General features: G+C 42.0%; 2 protein-coding genes across 2 annotated transcripts in view; both read right to left on the bottom strand. All coding sequences in view use genetic code 11, as the record gives it.

Moving 5' to 3' along the window:
- Positions 1-8,855, bottom strand: part of EGR_06177 (hypothetical protein) — a gene marked incomplete at both ends in the record, with an annotated part of 10,124 nt that extends 1,269 nt beyond the window's left edge. Inside the window, 8 exons of the mRNA XM_024495426.1 lie at positions 233-433; positions 819-977; positions 3,435-3,643; positions 5,053-5,215; positions 6,066-6,378; positions 7,290-7,512; positions 8,079-8,131; positions 8,605-8,855. Coding sequence (XP_024350154.1) covers positions 233-433; positions 819-977; positions 3,435-3,643; positions 5,053-5,215; positions 6,066-6,378; positions 7,290-7,512; positions 8,079-8,131; positions 8,605-8,855 — 1,572 coding nt within the window. The remainder of the gene's footprint in view (positions 1-232; positions 434-818; positions 978-3,434; positions 3,644-5,052; positions 5,216-6,065; positions 6,379-7,289; positions 7,513-8,078; positions 8,132-8,604) is intronic.
- A 4,313-nt stretch (positions 8,856-13,168) lies between these two features.
- Positions 13,169-14,956, bottom strand: EGR_06178 (hypothetical protein; the record flags this gene model as incomplete). Its single annotated transcript, XM_024495427.1, has 3 exons — positions 13,169-13,436; positions 14,753-14,777; positions 14,860-14,956. The coding sequence occupies 3 exons, from the start codon at positions 14,954-14,956 to the stop codon at positions 13,169-13,171; spliced, it is 390 nt and encodes a 129-aa protein (XP_024350155.1).
- Positions 14,957-17,437: the final 2,481 nt, after the last annotated feature.

Consider the following 17,437-nt stretch of genomic DNA (forward strand, 5'->3'; position numbering starts at 1 on the left):
TTCGAACCACGTCGCTTTAAATCATACTACTTATAAGTAAATAAGGAGCAGTAGTGGTAAGATCGCAATTTCTGTCATCCGGTTGATTACACTCCTTCTAAGAACTTAGAAAAATTTGTCCAACTTTCTGGTCCAAAAGAGCCACTCTCGACTCACATCAACACAAAAGAAGATTGAAGGAATGGACAAGAGAAGAGCCGTCTTGCCTCAGACGGCGATCAGGAGAACTTACGGAGATTATAATCTTGCCCTGATGGGGATCGAAATTCAACCCAATCTCCAGCGTGCCATAGTAGGGACGCATCTCGGGCACACGATTGATGAAATGCCATCCCTCCAGTCTGCGAATAATGAAAGGTCTTTCGGACTCCGGCAACTCCGTTTCCGAGTCTTCATACTCATTTTGCAAATTCGCATATTGATTCGTCTTCCCCTTTTTTGGTTGATAAAGAGAATATTTATTTTTAAATGCGTTTTGGCTATTACTGCTTGAGACCTTCCGTCCCCCACAATCTGGGTGGGTTTGGGGAATCACCTAGACTATTACTGTGCGCCCATAACAGGGGCTACGTCTGGCCCTGGGTATGGTAGATGACCTGTGTCCTTAGGTAAGGAGGTTGGTGAATTGTTTTTTTTTTCCACAGCGAAAATGCAATGTTAGATTTAAGCTCAATACTTCTTGCTCCATACTACTTATAACTAAATAATTGGCATTAATGGAATAATTAGAGGGGGAGGATTTTGCAAGGAGTTCTCGTAATAAATGTTATTGTTCTTGTTTGAGCATTCTTTAAGGAAAAGTTATCAATTGAACATACTGCTTTTGGAATGAATGGAGGTATAGCTAACTCCCTTATAGTATCCAAGTGCGTCTTCATTTCTGCTTTGGCTACGCGCAGTTCTCGAACTGAGACGCTGTCCATGAGCTCTGGATCTTGCAGTTCTTCACGAACAGCCTCGCTATTGCATATAGATTGCTAGAAAGCATAGAGAAATCCTTTGTCACATGTCATGGGCCGTTATTCTCTGATGACAGCGGGCATCAGTGGTAGTGTGCATGCAACAATGTGGCAGGTAATGCGGCTTTGGAGGACTTTGGGTACAGTACGGTACGTTTGAGGAACCTTCTAAACTCTTAGAATTTTGAAGAGAAACAGTTTTAATCCGTCCGCACGCCTATGATCAGGCCACCTGTCTGTCAGATCTTGGCCGCTTGATGAGCAAAATTTCGTGTGACCAAATTATGTACAAGGCGGATTTCTTTCTTCTGTGGCAACGAAAAACCCGGCGTTCACCTCAGAGATGTTGGCGATATTGTTTAAACATTGTGTTAGCAGTGAAAGCCTGCCTACTCATTAAATCATTCCCCCAAAATTGGTTAATCTCTCGGTCCCGTTTTGACTTAAACACGCCTAATTTTGCCTAACAAAGGCATAAACAATAAAAACGGGATCTAGCAGTTAGTAATCTTTCCATTGTACTGGTCTTTTAGCCGCTCTTTTTGTAGTCACAAAATGAACAAAAGGAAACACGAAATGGACTTGCTAAGGAATTCAATTTTGTCTACCATTATGTAGTTGTGGGGAAAAGTAAATCACAGTCCTTTTCCCTCCTTTGCTTAGAGCGGGTTTACTTAACTTATCAATTGTGGTTAGAAGTCAGCAATTAACGATTTTATGTGTTTTGAAGCAAGAAGTTTGGGTTTTTTTCCCTTAAGGTCACGATACTAGAGAGGTAGAGAGGCATCTGGAAAAGTTAGTGCAGTCTTTGGTGATAAAAGTTCAATCAGAGAAAGCTTCACCGAACGGCTTCCCTCTCTGAAGTTGTCATCGATACAATCGAACGTTATATCTCAACAAGAAAATCACAACCTCCTGCAAGAACTGCATTTGAGAAGCAGGCTTAGCCCTTCAGAAGCCAAAAAAAAGTTTAGTTATAGCCACACCTGTTTCTGCCCGACTACCTACCTACTAACTAACCGGCCTAGTTGTTATTTGCACTTTTTTGCCCACCTGTACCAAGTGGATGGCTAAAAGGTGGAGCTGGGAGAAATATCATCGAAGGAACACGGAGGGTGAACCATACTCAAGAGGGGAGGGTTCACCTGAAAGTGATACATCTACCTTGAAGCTATTCGCCACCCAGATTCAACCGTCTGGTTGAGGGCATTTATGGATGGTGCTTTCTACTACCGTCATGTACTTGCTGGGATGCAGCTTTAGAAGCGTTGTAAAGTCGGTGGGTAAGGCAGACGGATATGCAATTCACTTACGCAATTCAACCGACAGTTAATGAAATGTGGGTGAAAGACATGAGGAAAATAGGACCGAGGACAATCAGGAGTAGCGCAATGCCCCACCCATTTCTCTCCATGTTTTATCATGCTTGCCTTCCATTACACCGGTCCCTCCCACGAATTACACCCAGTCAGCTCTGTGAACCATACTGAAAATCTTTTGAAGTTTTCGGCTACCCGGCATTTCCATAGATAGGCTTCCAGGAATTAAAGTGTTGGGTCCTTAACACCTGAGTATAATTTTTTGTGAGTGTGGGTGTGCGTAGTAGATCTCAGAGCAATTGTGGCGCGGCTATCAGTAAATCCACATTGAATGGATTCTACTGCAGTCCGCCTCCTCAGTACGAAGCATCTCGGTGTAACTCTAGCTTTGAGAAGATGTACTTTTCGCTCACTCAAGTTCCCTGTATTTCCTCCGATGGCATTTCTCCGAGCTCCAAGTGATATTCATCACCCTTTCTTAACACTCAGTTTGGACAACCACTTGAAACAGACATTAGGGGGGTGGAAAATAGAACTGTCGTAATATGCAGATGGAGGTGGTCAGCTCTAGGTTCTCTGACCCTGGAACTGGGAAGTTTTGCCACAAAGTGAACGGACAAAAAATTCTGTCGACTGCTATCTCATCAAAAGACATATAAGCAATCTAATTCTTGAGGTCCCGAGGGATTATTATTCCCTCCCAAATCGCCTGTCTTTGCCCTTTTTGAAGCATTTCTGGTGATGAACTTATCTTAAAGTCACATATTCAGAAATCTTTTTTCAGTTCTTCAAAATTACAAATTGCCCTGGAAATCCGTGAGCTAGCAGTAAATCAGGGGTTTGGAAGTGGGCTAAAGTGAAGTTAGGACCTGAAACTTCCTAGATAAACGCATGTCCTGACTGGAGCGAAATTGGCCGACCAGTTTCTTCCCCAAAGTTTTTAGAGTACTGGACTCTTTACAGCGATGCCGAAATTCTGTCTCTTCTTCAAACACCAACACCACCGTCTATTTGGCTTTAAAGCGATGAAAATGTGGAGGTGTTTAAAATGTACCAATTTTTACTCATAGGGAGTGAAAGACCTCGTTAAGTAGTTTGCGAGTGGTAGAATCAATCCTAGTGAGTGAGATATTTGTTGAAGAAGAGGGAAACTCACCAATTCTTCCATCTCTGCATCTTGTCCAGGTATCGGAGAAATCGTGCCTTCAAGCCATCTAGCTACGGCCTCCTTCTCTGCCAAAGGCTTTTCTCGTGGCAATTCAATCTCCACTCTTTGCTCCTCCTCCTCTCCATTCTGTTGGTCTGTGTTGCCTTCAGGCTCTTGAACACCTGTAACTTTCAGACGTCGTAGTGGCTTTTCGGGTACTACTTTATAAAATAAATTTGGAGAGTTTATAGAATATTCTTAGGCCTTACATAAGTCACATGTTGGGTGATTAAGAACACACTACACTCTTCCCAGGCGCCAGGATGTGGTTAGACGGTGCGCATTGTGATTCAACTCCACACACTAGTGAGGCGACTCTCAGTCAGCTTCACTGCATTAATATGGAGAAAGTGAACTTGCCCAAATACCTCCTATCCTGCTTAATTTCACCTTTTATGAGCAAATGATTATGAATTATGTACTTCCGCAAGACGGTAAAAGGAATGAGGCTATGGAGCCAGAAGCAGTATACCGAAAAATTGTGCGGGCTTAAATGGATTTAAAGGCAGGTTTTTCAATTTCCAGCGAGTGATGAGATCTCCAAAAAGTTTCCTTTTTGCATTCGTAATAACCCAATGTAGTACGGCCGAACGTACTACTTATTAACCTACAGAGGACGTGGCAAACTACCAACCTGGTCCAAAGGTCATGCTACAGAGCGGAAGTGTGACCTGCAGCGACTGAAGTGACCGCGTAAACAAATACGCACAGTCAAACAAAAGGTCAGATTCCTACGGACGATTCATAATAAACCAAGGCAAGACATCCAAACATACTACTTACTAACCTATGGAAGTGATGGAAGACTATGAGACGCAGAAGGGAATTATGACCTGCGGCGACAGAAGTGACTGCTTATTTATACACACACGATTGAATACGAGGTCAAATTTCTGCAGTTAATTCATAATAAGTCAAAGTATTATGACTGAACATACTACTAACTAACGTACAGAAGGACTGGACTACTACCAGCCTGCTCCGGTGGCCGTGCAGGAGGGTGAAAGTGTGACCTGCGGCAATTGCCAAATACCAACGGTTTGATTAGATAAAAATCCACTCATGCGTTTCGTAGCAGAAGGACTGTGTTCTCGTTACAACATCATGGGGCAGAGAAACTAGAGGTCCCAATCTTTGCAAGGTTGTTGAAAGCACCTGCCTTCCCCCCATATGATCTGTCACTCTAGCTCATTTGATTTGATCCATTTCCATAGATATTTGGTTTGAAAGTCACCAACAAATGGGTGCGACCCATCAGTTTCCATCCCACCAAACTTCGCTTTTCGGCTATTCTAGGGACCTACATCCTATCCCACCACTAAAACAAACCCATTAAATAATTTTTCCACATTTTTAAAAATCTAGCACCCTAAGAAGTGCAAAATCATGGACAGCATCTGCGATGGCATTAAATACAGGCCCAAAAAACTAATTATTTGGTGGTCAGTCACGCATAGGGCGTCACTCTCTCAATACCCTTTTTCGGCCATCCTTAAGGGGCCCAGTTTTACCACTAAAGCTGCCAGAAAAACGTCATAGATTTTGGAATTGTTATCATCCAACTTACCCATTTTATTACTACTACCGGTTAATTTTTTGTGGAGTTTAACCAACGGAATCCTCACTTCTCCAATGAAGTCCTCCCTCGGTGCTTCTGGAGGTTTGGTGGGATAACGCTCAAACACCTTGAAAACCACCTCCAGGTGTTTTAGTTGTCGATTTTGAATCCCCTACGTAAAAAATAAGAGATTTTCTGCAAAATTATTATCATCTACTAAGATGAAACTTTAAGTCCACTTTTTTCAAAAAGGGATTTTGAGTTACTGTGTCGTTGAAAATGAGGATAGAATTTTTGGAACTCTCTTTGGGGAAACTTTTACACCGGTATGAAGCTTAATCTCGGCCATTTTCAACGTCATTCATTGAAATAAGTGACCTTACAAAAGTCCAAAATAACACTGCCCCGTGAATTCCATCCCTATTAGAACTCTACCTCTGGAAGCCAGAAGCAAAATCCTAAAACTTTTGCCTCTTGTTTCTCACCTTCCTAATGCCCATTTTACAAGTAGTCATATGACTTTTTATTACTCTGGTGCAAGAAGAGGTGATAAGTATACCCCAGTGTTTGGCGGAATAGCATCCAGGGTTAGAGCAGGGACGAGGCAGTACCACCCTCTCTCGCCTAATTATCGTATGTTCCTCCAAGTCACACCGAACCAATTCCATAACAATCACTTCTGTTACATTTTATGGATGTAATGCAATGATCATCCTCTCTCACCAGAGAATTTACGATTAAGGCCTTCACCACCAGGCTCTCTGAGGAAAATCAAGAAACCTTTTATTGGAGGTTATGCTGTTCATAGGACCGAAAAATGCACAATTTTTCTCGGATGGAGAGGATTTTTACACCTGATTTGGTGTTTTAAACTTCATTTATCTGTTCGTAACACCTTCTGATGCAATCACTTACCATGAGTAGATAAGAAACACATGTCACATAAATGTGACACTAAGAGAGATCGTACAAACCTGCACACTTTACCTAGTTATTATTGAGAAAAGGAAAAAACCACATACAGTAAAGACGAAATTTTCATTCCACACAGGTTTGCGAGTTCTCCAGTAGATTGAGGAAGAGGAAGCATCAGCGGTGTGTGTTTTCCCAGGGACCCTGTGATCCCCATTTGGACGGTAGATCATATTACGGTTGGAGTTGAGCTTATTTAGCATACTCAACTTTGGCTGTGGTCGGATCACTTGTTTATTGCTTCCACTGCTCTCCACAGTCACGGCAACTCGTGCATTCAACGTCACCTCAAGAGGATCCCGTGGACGCAGGTGATTGGCTCCCAACAAGGTCACTCTCAAGGCCTCGCGATTAACGTCATAACTGAATAAACAAAAAATTACGACTTCACTGAAAGCTTAAGATATGGAGCCATATTTTTTTGCAAAAAAAACCATTTCACTCGGTCCATCGGTGCCTTACACCTCATTGTGCCCTTTGCTTTTTTCTTCCTCCTACCTTGAGCCTTCGGTGGAATCTGATAGATGTGGTTTGCACTTTTCTACTTCATAAATTTAAAGTACTGCCTGAGAGTGGTTCTGGTGACTAATCCATCTGGAGCAGATGCATCATGCTCAGGTTGATCCTCTATGGAGAATTACCTAGGATTCATGCATCACCTATAAATACCTTCGTGATTGGCGAATTATTTTATCTGTGGTGAGAAGTTTGGTACATGTATTAAAACATGACGATAGGCTTTGAAGAACATCTTTACTGCTTTAAGGTGTGGTCTTGGTGAAGAATTGTTGGCTGACTAACTGACTGACACAGCATGAGAAGTGGCTTTGACGGATCACTTTATTGGTCACCCCTCAAGGTCGCGCACTATCAAGGCAGCTCTCGACTTATCACTGCAAGACTGCTCTTGCTTTACTTACGTGGGCTTAACTACAGGAGGAAAGGGTTAGAATGAGATACTTTTTATGATACAGATTGAATAGGATCAGCAAAACTATTCCCTTAGAAGGAGTCAGAACGAGAGCGCCAGCCGAAAGGTGTAACCTAAGACCCCATAGGAGAAAACCAACCCATGTAAAAATTGTCTGATCTGTGAAGGCTGGAGGAAAAAAAAGGGAAAGAGGAGGGGTGAGAGATACAGCTTCATTTCTATCCTCATCTTACATGATGCCTTTAAAGCTCTAAGTGTTAATCATCGGCTCTGGGTAATGCCGAGCTCTCAGGACTCCTACTTACCCTCTTTTCATCATTACAAAAGCACAAACGGCACGTACATGAGTTGGAAATTGAGAATTCCTAATTGATGGTCAACTCCATGATCTTGAAGACATCCTCGACGCTCCGCAATGAGACGCTCCATCTCCTCCTTGCGTCGCCATTCTTCATCCTCCTTCTCGACTTTGCGGCGAAGTGCCTCAAAGGATTGTTCACTCTCGTGCTCGGCGATCCGCTTTTGAAGCACCTCTGGTGGGATTAGGGTGCCCAGGGGGTAATTACCTTAATGTAGTTGGATAAGGTGACCCCTATGGTACCAGTTACAGATGTAAAGCTCTTGCGAAGGTTTGACGCTACTCCTTCAATCTCACCCTTTCACAGTAAGACAGTTTTCTTCTTAGGTCAAGCATAGTACGGTTAAAGGAATATTTGTGGATTTTGCTGGAATTCCAGAGCACCGGACCTTAGCCGTACGCTTTGCTTATGGACCTGATCATCCAGAAGAGAGAGTGTCATTCATTTGATGTGGCACATCGCCAGGACGACATCAATTAAGTGTTCATTGCATGTCAGGAGGTCGTCATTGATATTGACAAGACTGCGCTTTGATACCACCAGTAGTCTACCCTTTCAAAGTAACTTGGCATCTTTACCATATATCAACATAGTGGTTGGCAAGAGTTGAGTGGACTTAATCTTTGTGAAAAGGTGCTTCAGAATCTGGATGGTAACTCCACACACTTCGTAAGCCTCCAAAATATACCAAACATAACCTCCAACTCTTGGAGCATACAAAAGTGTGGAAAAAAACAAAGAACAGAGGGGGGGATGCGGGCCTGAGGACTTACTGAGGTTGGTCTGTTTGTCCGGTTCAGCTTTGCTATTGGATCCTTTGAATGAACTGAAATTCACACGTTTGAAAAACGCCATGTTGATGAAATGAGCCTCTACAGCACACACACTCGCATATTCCACTCATTGGACTCGGTGATTTGTAGCTTAAGCACACTAGCACCCACATGGAAGCACAAACATGCAACACCAATCAGGAGGGTCTTACGTGTCACATGTGTGAGCCACAGAGTTCTCTCTCTTGCTTAATATACCACATGGGTGTCAGTACAGCTAATGTGCATCATTCTTGAAGCGAGATCCTGGGTGAAAATTTGGAAGGACCGAGATGTGCCAATCAAAAGTTTTGCCTGTCGCCATACCCTCCATCTGCAATGTCGCCTTGGGGCTTATTCACATCAATCAGAATCAGGATAAATTTGTTTGTGTCTTTGTCAGATGATATGTATCAATGAAATGACGTGGTACGTCATGACATCACTAGCGCCACAGGGATCGGATAAATCACGTAGATAAACTGACAGTTCAGAACGTATTGCAGCTCCCTGCTCCTTGTGATTTTCCGGGTGATACAAACCCGACCTGTGCCTTGAAGATCGGCCACGAGGTATGCACAAGGTTCTTCCCTCGGTTTTCGAGAGGGCAAGAACGTTTCCAGGTCCAGCGTCAGTGATGCAATCAGAGGATTTCGATGACTTGGGATCTACGTCCACCTTATCAGCTGAGTTTTGGAGCGGTGCCATATCCACTGCTCTGTGCCATCCTAATATCATTATAATCCTACCTAGTTGTCGAATTAGGTTCCATCCAACTAATGGGACCATGAAAAAGGAATCATTTCGTCAAAGAAATTAGAGCGCTAGGCGAGGCTTTTTGAAAAATCCAAGTTTTCACCAGCCTTTTTACACAACAAGAGAATGGAGGGATCGTCAATATTCGCCTGGGTTTCAATGCCTTTTGTGTTGTGAGTCTTTTTGCAGCAAATGCCTTCTTCTTTGGCGCTTGAGTTCAATATTCAAATATCAAGTTCAGATTTTTCATTCATTTGGATGAGAATATAGGGGCTAGGTGGCTATAAGACTGGACATAGGATCTTGTCACCATGGTGGCGATCTAAGTAGTTGTAAACTGTGCAAGGTCATGATACCCAGAAGTCGATAAGGTCAATTATCCAGAGATGGCACAAATTTTGACGGTCCAAAGGCGCGCAATTGGATACGTCCGATCACCTATAAACTCACTGAGGCGCGAATAAGAAAAATGGATCTGGAATCCCACTTTTACATCCTATGTCAGTATGCCAATTTGATTTACACGACGGAAATGAAAGGCTATAAACTTAGAAGGTTAGTTTTACCTTGAATTTCCCACTATCTTAGTGAGAGACTTTACTTACAATTCTTCAGATAGACGGTTGAGCTCAAGTGTAAGCAAAAGAGGGTAAAATTAGGGGGTAACAAGGTATTAGCTAGAACCGCCTTCGTCATCGAGGGTGGGGTAGATTGAGGCCTTCAGGAGACTCACCAAGACGATTTGGAAGAACCTATTCCAATAGAGCATAACCTAAGGGTCAAATAAAAAGCGCCCTTGTGAATTCGCGCACGAAATTGTAGTCCAAATTAACCGAAAGAAACCAACAATCTTATCCTGGCGGAGTCTTATGTATAAAAGGGATGAGATCAACCGACGTTCATTCCTTTTAGGCTAAGGATGTCTGAAATCCTAGATCCATGACCAACCACTAAACCTAGAGTCATGCTCTCACTCATCCCCTCCTGATTGGCTCATCGTGAAGGTGAAATGCACTCTAAGTGTACTGATGCTTGTTTGAAGACCAAGGCCAATCAGTTACCATGGCTACGCGTAACTGTGGCTTTTGTCCACCTCCGCACTCTAGCTATGAGGCGCGTACGCACTCACCGCGATCTCCTTTGCTGACTCATTCACCTCAATCGATAAGGGCATCTGTTCTGCAGTATTTAGCTATCGATTATCGGATTAGGCGATCGATGGGATTTTGGCCATTATTGCCTGTTGGCGTAACAAACTTCACTCTGTTCAATGCCACTTTTCTCGCATTTGAAACAGTTCTTCTGTTAAAGTTTTGTTGAATCCGATGGATGTGATCCGAGGAAGACATCCTTATAAATCTGAATTGGATTTAAAAGTTGTGGTAAGGGCAGAGAGGGATGAATGGATGGATGGAAGAATTGCTGGCTGGACGGCTAAGCGAATGGATGCGGGATGGATGGATTCCAAGTTATAACGACTGGCGGCTCAGTTTAGAGCATTCTAGTTGTTTCACTTTGCTATTATAAGTATTTCCTCCATAGCATCTCTAATGGCAGCTGTTATCTGTATAAATGAGGGTGGAAGAGTTGTAGGCCCTTCACTGACCTCCAAGTTGTTCAAGATCTATACGTACACGGATAGGTGTTTTTTGAAGGAATTGAATAAAGCTAGCAGGCGAGCCACTCCATTCGTACACAAAAAATTAGTCAATGTATTAGCTGAAAGTTCCTACCTTTGGAGGGATTAAAAAACTACATTTGGAGCCCTAAATGTCTGTCATATGTTAGAATTTTACACCCCAAAGAACCAAACAAATTCGTCTGGGTTGATCCCAGTAATCGGTAATTCAATGACTTTGGACGATATAAAATGGGACGTCATTGGAGGTAAGCTTCAAAAAATTTGTGGTTCTTCTGACTTTGAAAAAGATTCTATCACCAGGTGTCCAAGACAGAACGTGCAGCTTCCGAAAAGCTCAATTTTAACGACTAATTACTATAAGTCATGCATCAGTCAATGCAATGACTACTACTTTCCTCGTATTTGGAAGCCTCACTTCTAATGCAGTCTATACTAAATCTGATGGACGTGATCTGAGGATGGCAGTCTTACAAATCTGAATTGGAATAAAAGGCTATGGTAGAAAGGCAGAGCAGGATGAATGGATGGATGGGTAGATAAATGGGATATGGGATGCATGGATGTTTAATACAGGAGCGATGGTGATGACATAGATCGTTTAATGGATGGATACGAAGTGGATGTGTTTGAAATGGATGTAAACTAAGAAAACATTGTGAAATTTTATTATAGAATATTTCATTAGTTAAATCCCTGCATTTTTCCCCTAAACATGTTTAATCGGTTTAAGACAAATTACAAAGCGAAGTGTTGAATAAGAGGCTCCAGGTGCGCATTTGTTTGAATGTACCTCCTGTGTGGAAAGCGTCCGGACCCCACCAACCGATTTTTCGATGCGCCCATTATGAAATGCCTTCCTCGAACCAACCGCCTCAATGCAAAGGTCTAAGAAATAATGAAAAGGAAAAGAAAATGTGGGGACGGAAGAATATTTATGAAAAATATTAATGGAAATTCTGTTTTATCGGCACCGAGATTTCGTTGCAAGAAATACCACCTTTGAAATAAATTTTTGCTCCAAAATTCACACAATCATTGTTTTCGGGCCATTAACAATCGCCATGCCTGAAGACTTCAAGTAGAAAAGGTATTTCACTGGACCCCTCCCCCCTTGTGACCGGAAATACATTTTTTTTCAGCATTCCAAATGAAAATAACAAAAAATTTAAATTAAATTTAGTTCTCATAGAGTTTAAATTCTAAAATTTTTAAAAAGCCTATCTACATTTTGAAATATCCACCACTTTCTCCTCGTTTCTGCAAAAATTGACCAAATCTCGTGGGGAAGAGCAAAGAAGTGGCAAATGCCAACTCCGAAAATTACTTGGCAGCTATCAAGTGACCATTAAAATCTCCGGGATTTTTAAGTAGCTCGCTGCTCCCTCTGCTACTACTTTCCACCCTCATTTGAGCTCTCAAGCCCTCTGTGGTTATCAAACGACGGCTTTATGAACCGCACAACCTTCTCCCGCCAGCTTGGAAGAGGCGTCGTGTACGCCAAAGGAGGCCACCACCCCGAAGTGGTTCCAATACGTGGACTCTGGCAACTGACCACTCAAGAGGAGACTTATCGCGTTCAGCCCCACCCTCTGTTCGCCTTCCTGAGGTTAACTTGACAGGAAGGACTTCCTGCCCCAACAAGTTGGAGTGATGAGACCACTCGTTGGTGTCCGTTTTAAATGACAAAGTTTGCGGTGAGAGCCATGCAAATGTTTCAACAAATGGCCTTCGGTTTTTCAGCCAACGTTAAGCGAGCGATCCCTTCCCTGTAGACAGTCCGCCTACCAGCCATTTTTAAGGAGGGCCCGACGTAATACGTCCTCCACACAGAGCCCTTCATGCTTTGGACGGAGTCAGGATAATTGATGCTCTTTAAACAACGCGTGACCGTAGCTTTAAGCAAAGTTCAAGTCCACACAGCTCTCATCTTCGGGTCATCTTCCCTGATAGCATTGTTTAAGTGCCTTAAATCATAAGGAAATTAAATGCCAAAAGCATGCGTTGTCATCCGCTTATGTCTCACAACCCCGCTTAAATCAGTCCCTTAAAAAGCTAGACTGGAAAAACGGGTTAAGTCTTCGATTAAAACTGAATTTTACCAAATTTTTCGGCATAAAAAACCTCCTTTTGAATTTCCTTGTTCGTTTATTTTATTAAGTGCGCTAAGTAAATAGCACAAATGAACACCCATCACGCAATTTTGCCCAATTCGAACATGGGCAATTCTCAACCTTTTTATCTGACACAAAACATTAATTAATGCTTAACAATTAATCATTTCACTAAAGTGAAGTTCCTAAAGTGATTTAAGTATACATTTAATGAGTGATTTTAAAAGGATTCGGCAGTTAGCACTCCCCATTTCTACTTCACCTCAAAGACTAAAGTTGTTCAGTTATGTCTCTCTCTAAAGATCACAAAAAGGCTCTTTTTATACATTAGGAAATCTGCACAGACCCCAATGATTAATTTAATTTTAATGGAGGTGAATCTGCTGAAAATCCTACGCCATATTAGACGTGTTTACTGACAGTAGAATAGGCTACACGAATAGATGAATTAAAATGTATTGTTTAATGCGAAGAAAGCACACAAAGTTAATGTGACCGCATGAATGACCACTGGCGCTCTGTGCCGTCCTCCTTACTCCGCCTCACTTGCGTCCTAATCGGAGAAATTGTGCACGTTTGCTGAGACTATATGGGACGGAGGCGAGGTAGCGCTGAATCAGCTCCTTCATATCCCGCATCTGATCGAGGTAGTCCTGCAGCAGAGCCTCGAATTCAAGCGTTGATAAGCCATCCGCGGTCGTGTCGGAGACGCCCCCTCTGGATCCGTGACCTCCCAACGAAGATGCCTGACTGCTTGGTATTGTAGCAAGGCAGATCATCAACACACCGACAAGAGCTAGAGTCGTCCACCTTTTATACAAGAGAAAATATTCTCGAGTGTTGATAATTTCGCTCCCATTAGCTCGATTCAACCCTCATCAGTTCATGGACCCAAAAGTATTTTAACTATATGTGGCGGCCAAGAAGCGGCAACCCCAAAAACAATGCATCTTTCATTGATTAGTATTATAACTGATGATAAATGCGCAATAACGTATTACTTATACCTCTTATACTTAAAAAAATCTTAAATATTTATATGTGAATGAAAGAACTTAGGAAAGTTCTATTCCAGACTGGCTAAAAGATATATAGTGCTAAGTAAAGTTAAGTTCAGTAATTAAAGATAGACTGAAAATGGCCTAAAGTAACACTTTAGCTGGCTTTTTGTTTTAATCCTCCATGTCCTGCTCACTCTCTCATGTAAACATTCCGCTAATTTAACTGGTAGTGATGAGGCTGTTCAGCTAAAAATCTCCCCCACTCTACTTCCCTGCGAAGAAAGTAAATCAGGTTGTAAGTTAACGAATATGTTGGAGAAGATCACTCGGAACGCCTAATGCAAATGAAAAGCGGTTGTCCTCAGAGGGTTACAGAAGCGAATTTGTGAATTATCGTTAGTGTCTTAAATAAGTGATTTAGCCTGTTTGAAGAGCAGACTTGCAATTTTCAATAATTACGAAACAAAGGAGCCTCACAAACTTTCTCCTGAATATATCACTGGGCTTACACGAACCAATTGGCAGCTTGTGTAATAGCTTGCGGTACTTTTGGTAGAGTTGGAGGACTTGCGACTCAGAAGAGTTTGGCCTGTGCTTAATTAATCCTTTTTAAAACTACGTAGAGAAGAAAAACCAACTCTCGCAAGCTACGCCTTTCTCCCCGACTCCATGACATGACTGGTTTAATGCATCCTCCAGACGTGAACATTTAGATTCCCTTCGACTCCGAGTATCCTCATTAAAGTAAGTTAACAAGGATGTGATCAAAACGAATTTAGTCTGGTTTGCCTGCCTTTCTTATAAAGGAAAATAGGTTGATGATGCAATCAGGACTATAAGGTAGTCATTTTGTGGTGTGGTGAAGTCGCTAAATTAACTGAGCTTATCAGCGGTTATCAAAGGGGCCTCCACCTCGGCTGTGTTGACGAATGACACGAAACAGCCTCCAGCTGCAATATCACCTTGATGCAGGTTTAAAGTCAAATAAATCTAAGAAATTATTTCTCAAGTATTCAGCTGAACTCTTAAAACTATATAAGCAACCAATTTTCAAGTGATGTGTGAAATAACCGAAGAAAAATGAGAAACTTTGGGATGCAAAAGTGCAGGATAGTGAGAACTTACTTGTTCATGTCTTGCTGCAGAACTACTGAATAGGGGTGGAGAGGTTGTTAGTCGTTGAATGACTTGGACTTGGCCTTATGTATATACATATATATGTATACGCATACCCCTCATGCCAACTCCATAGGTGGGTGGGGGAGGGTGAGGGAGGAGGAAGAAGCCGTCTGAACCAATCAAATGCGCGCGTTTAGACTCCCTCTTCATAAGGCCACATATGGGGCGATCGTCCAGACAAAAGTAGGACCCTTTAGATAAAAATCATCCATTAGAATTAAATTATTTAAAGAAATCATCATTTCTGAAGGTGGATATTTCAATTAATAAAGTAAAATTATTCGTTTTCTTCGAAAATTTTTAAGGGTCCTGATCGAAGGGTTTCTTATCTCATAATTTTTAATTGTTTAACAACAAGTTATAGACGGTGAACAGAATTGAGTTCTTAGTCTGGTTTCATCCAAGTTCTTGGATTTGGCTTCGTGTAGCCATAGCAACCTCAAGAACCTAGATGCTTAGAACCTTGGAGGTGATAGGACATCGAATGAATTTTGACTTAACATGAGGTAATCAGCAGTGGGTACTTACAAAATGCCTGCGAATGTTTGAACGCGCGCATTGTAAAGTCCAGAGAGAAATGTCTCAGCCATTATTGTTCCTATGAACACTTATCCTTTTAAATTTTTGGGAAAAGTGGTGCCTACAACTCGATTTTGTCTGGTTGATGAAATTAACCAAAGCTCTACAAGCCATGTATTTAAGTAAGGCATGGTGACAGAACACACCGCCAGAGCTTGGGCACTTTTGGGAGGACCATCAACTCTTGATTGTGGAAGAGGGATTTAAGTAAGGGGGTTGACAACACCTAATCTGCCCAAGAAAAATTAACCTTATACGAAATGTGAATGGCGGTTCACAAAAATTCTTCCAATTACGAATTTGTCTTTCACTTCTTTCACTTAATAACACATCACTGGTTGTCCCCTACGATCCATTGTCAATCTCATTCCCTCGCTGAGGACTAAACGATAGTATCATACTCTTATATCACGGGGACTAGCTAAGGGAAGATATTCTCAACAGTACTATAGCAGTCTAAGGATGTAGAGATGATCAAAGCTTCTTGGAAAAATTAGGGTTCTCCTCCTCCTCCTCCCCCTCCGGCTCCACCTCGAAAATCGACAACGTTTTCTCAGTCAGGTGCTTGGTCCGAAGCACCTGCCTGGTACCTCATAAGAACGCATTTAAACAAGTGCTCATAATAGATTGACTCCAAAATCAAATTTTGCTTCATTATTAACAAGAAAGGTGGAATCTAATTTCAAGTTTTACTATGTACCCATTGCTTCCTTTCATTCGTCCAGATTATTTCCAAAAATATGAATTTCTGGAGGCAATTTCCCCCATTAGTTGGGCTGAACCACAATTTTATATATTGGAGATCCAAAAGACGCCCAAATGTTTGATGTCCTTTTAGTCCCCGCATTGGTTTAACATAAAATGCATGCGAAATGGGCACACTACAGAATGGGGTATTCTGGGGGAGAAATATTTTTTACTTGTATTTATAGAAGCTAGCAAACAACTTCCAGACGCATTCAGAAGGCCATGTCGCAAGGTCAAAGCACAGAATGTGGAATCTGAAGTATCCGCATTGTATCTTTTGGCGTAGGTTTTGTAACAATTCACAGCCACCGTCTCTATTCAGAGACAGACATCAATGTGTTACCATGGTTCACTTTTATCCGCAAATCTGGCATTTCTGGCTGCCTTAACAAGTCTGCCATCTGAGGTAACCATGAAACGCAGGCAACTATTTTTAGACTGTCCATGTTTTCGTCCCTGAGGTTAGGTTCCGGGTATCTGACACCCCTACCCGACTGGATGACCAGTTGGACCTCTGTGGTCCTCTAGAGCCGAGCTCTTTCTTACACATTCCTTCGAGTCGAATCGTCAAGATAGATCTCACCCATTATCTCTTGACCTTTAACAAGTAACCAACTTCCAGCGAATAATTGGGTCCCCTAGGGTGGCCAGTCAGGCAGGAAACAGGCTTTACCTACAAACCTACATGAAGGCATAAAGGGGGGGTTGGGGGGCGTTCACCCAGCCTGTCAATCAGTACAGAAAGATCTTGACACTTAAAGAGTCAATAAGGGCGTTTTTTTCGATCCTATCCAGGCTGGTAAGTCTTCCTTGATGCAATGCATCTGCTTTATCATCACTGCTTTCACCTACTCCGATAGGAAACTCTGCTGTCCAAGAAACCAAATCTGACGTTTAATGACCCCCCGGTTCTCGTTTTGAATAAGTACTACTTATAAACTTATGCCTAAGTTATCAGCAGCAATTTTAAGATCACCTTTTTGGTATCCATAAAGTCTAACTTCTCATTTTAAATTTTTAAAATAAAATTTGAAAGTCATCAAACTGTCATTTGAGTTTCTTTATCCATAAGTTGTCTCTATAAAAAGCGATCTGTATTCATGATAAATCCTGTTGCCTAGTTACAAAATAATTAGCAATTTGCTCGCTGGTAAAATTAAAATGCATCCACACAATTTTAGAGAGCAAAGTTTTAGATCAAACCTTAGATTGAATTATTAAAATGTTAATTAATCACTTTTTATCTTTAACTGAGATGCCTCGTCAGCAAGCAGTTAAGCTGACCTCCCCCCCCCCCCTCCGATG

Source organism: Echinococcus granulosus (genome assembly GCF_000524195.1).
Source record: "Echinococcus granulosus chromosome Unknown EG_S00052, whole genome shotgun sequence".
NCBI classification, from domain to species: domain Eukaryota; kingdom Metazoa; phylum Platyhelminthes; class Cestoda; order Cyclophyllidea; family Taeniidae; genus Echinococcus; species Echinococcus granulosus.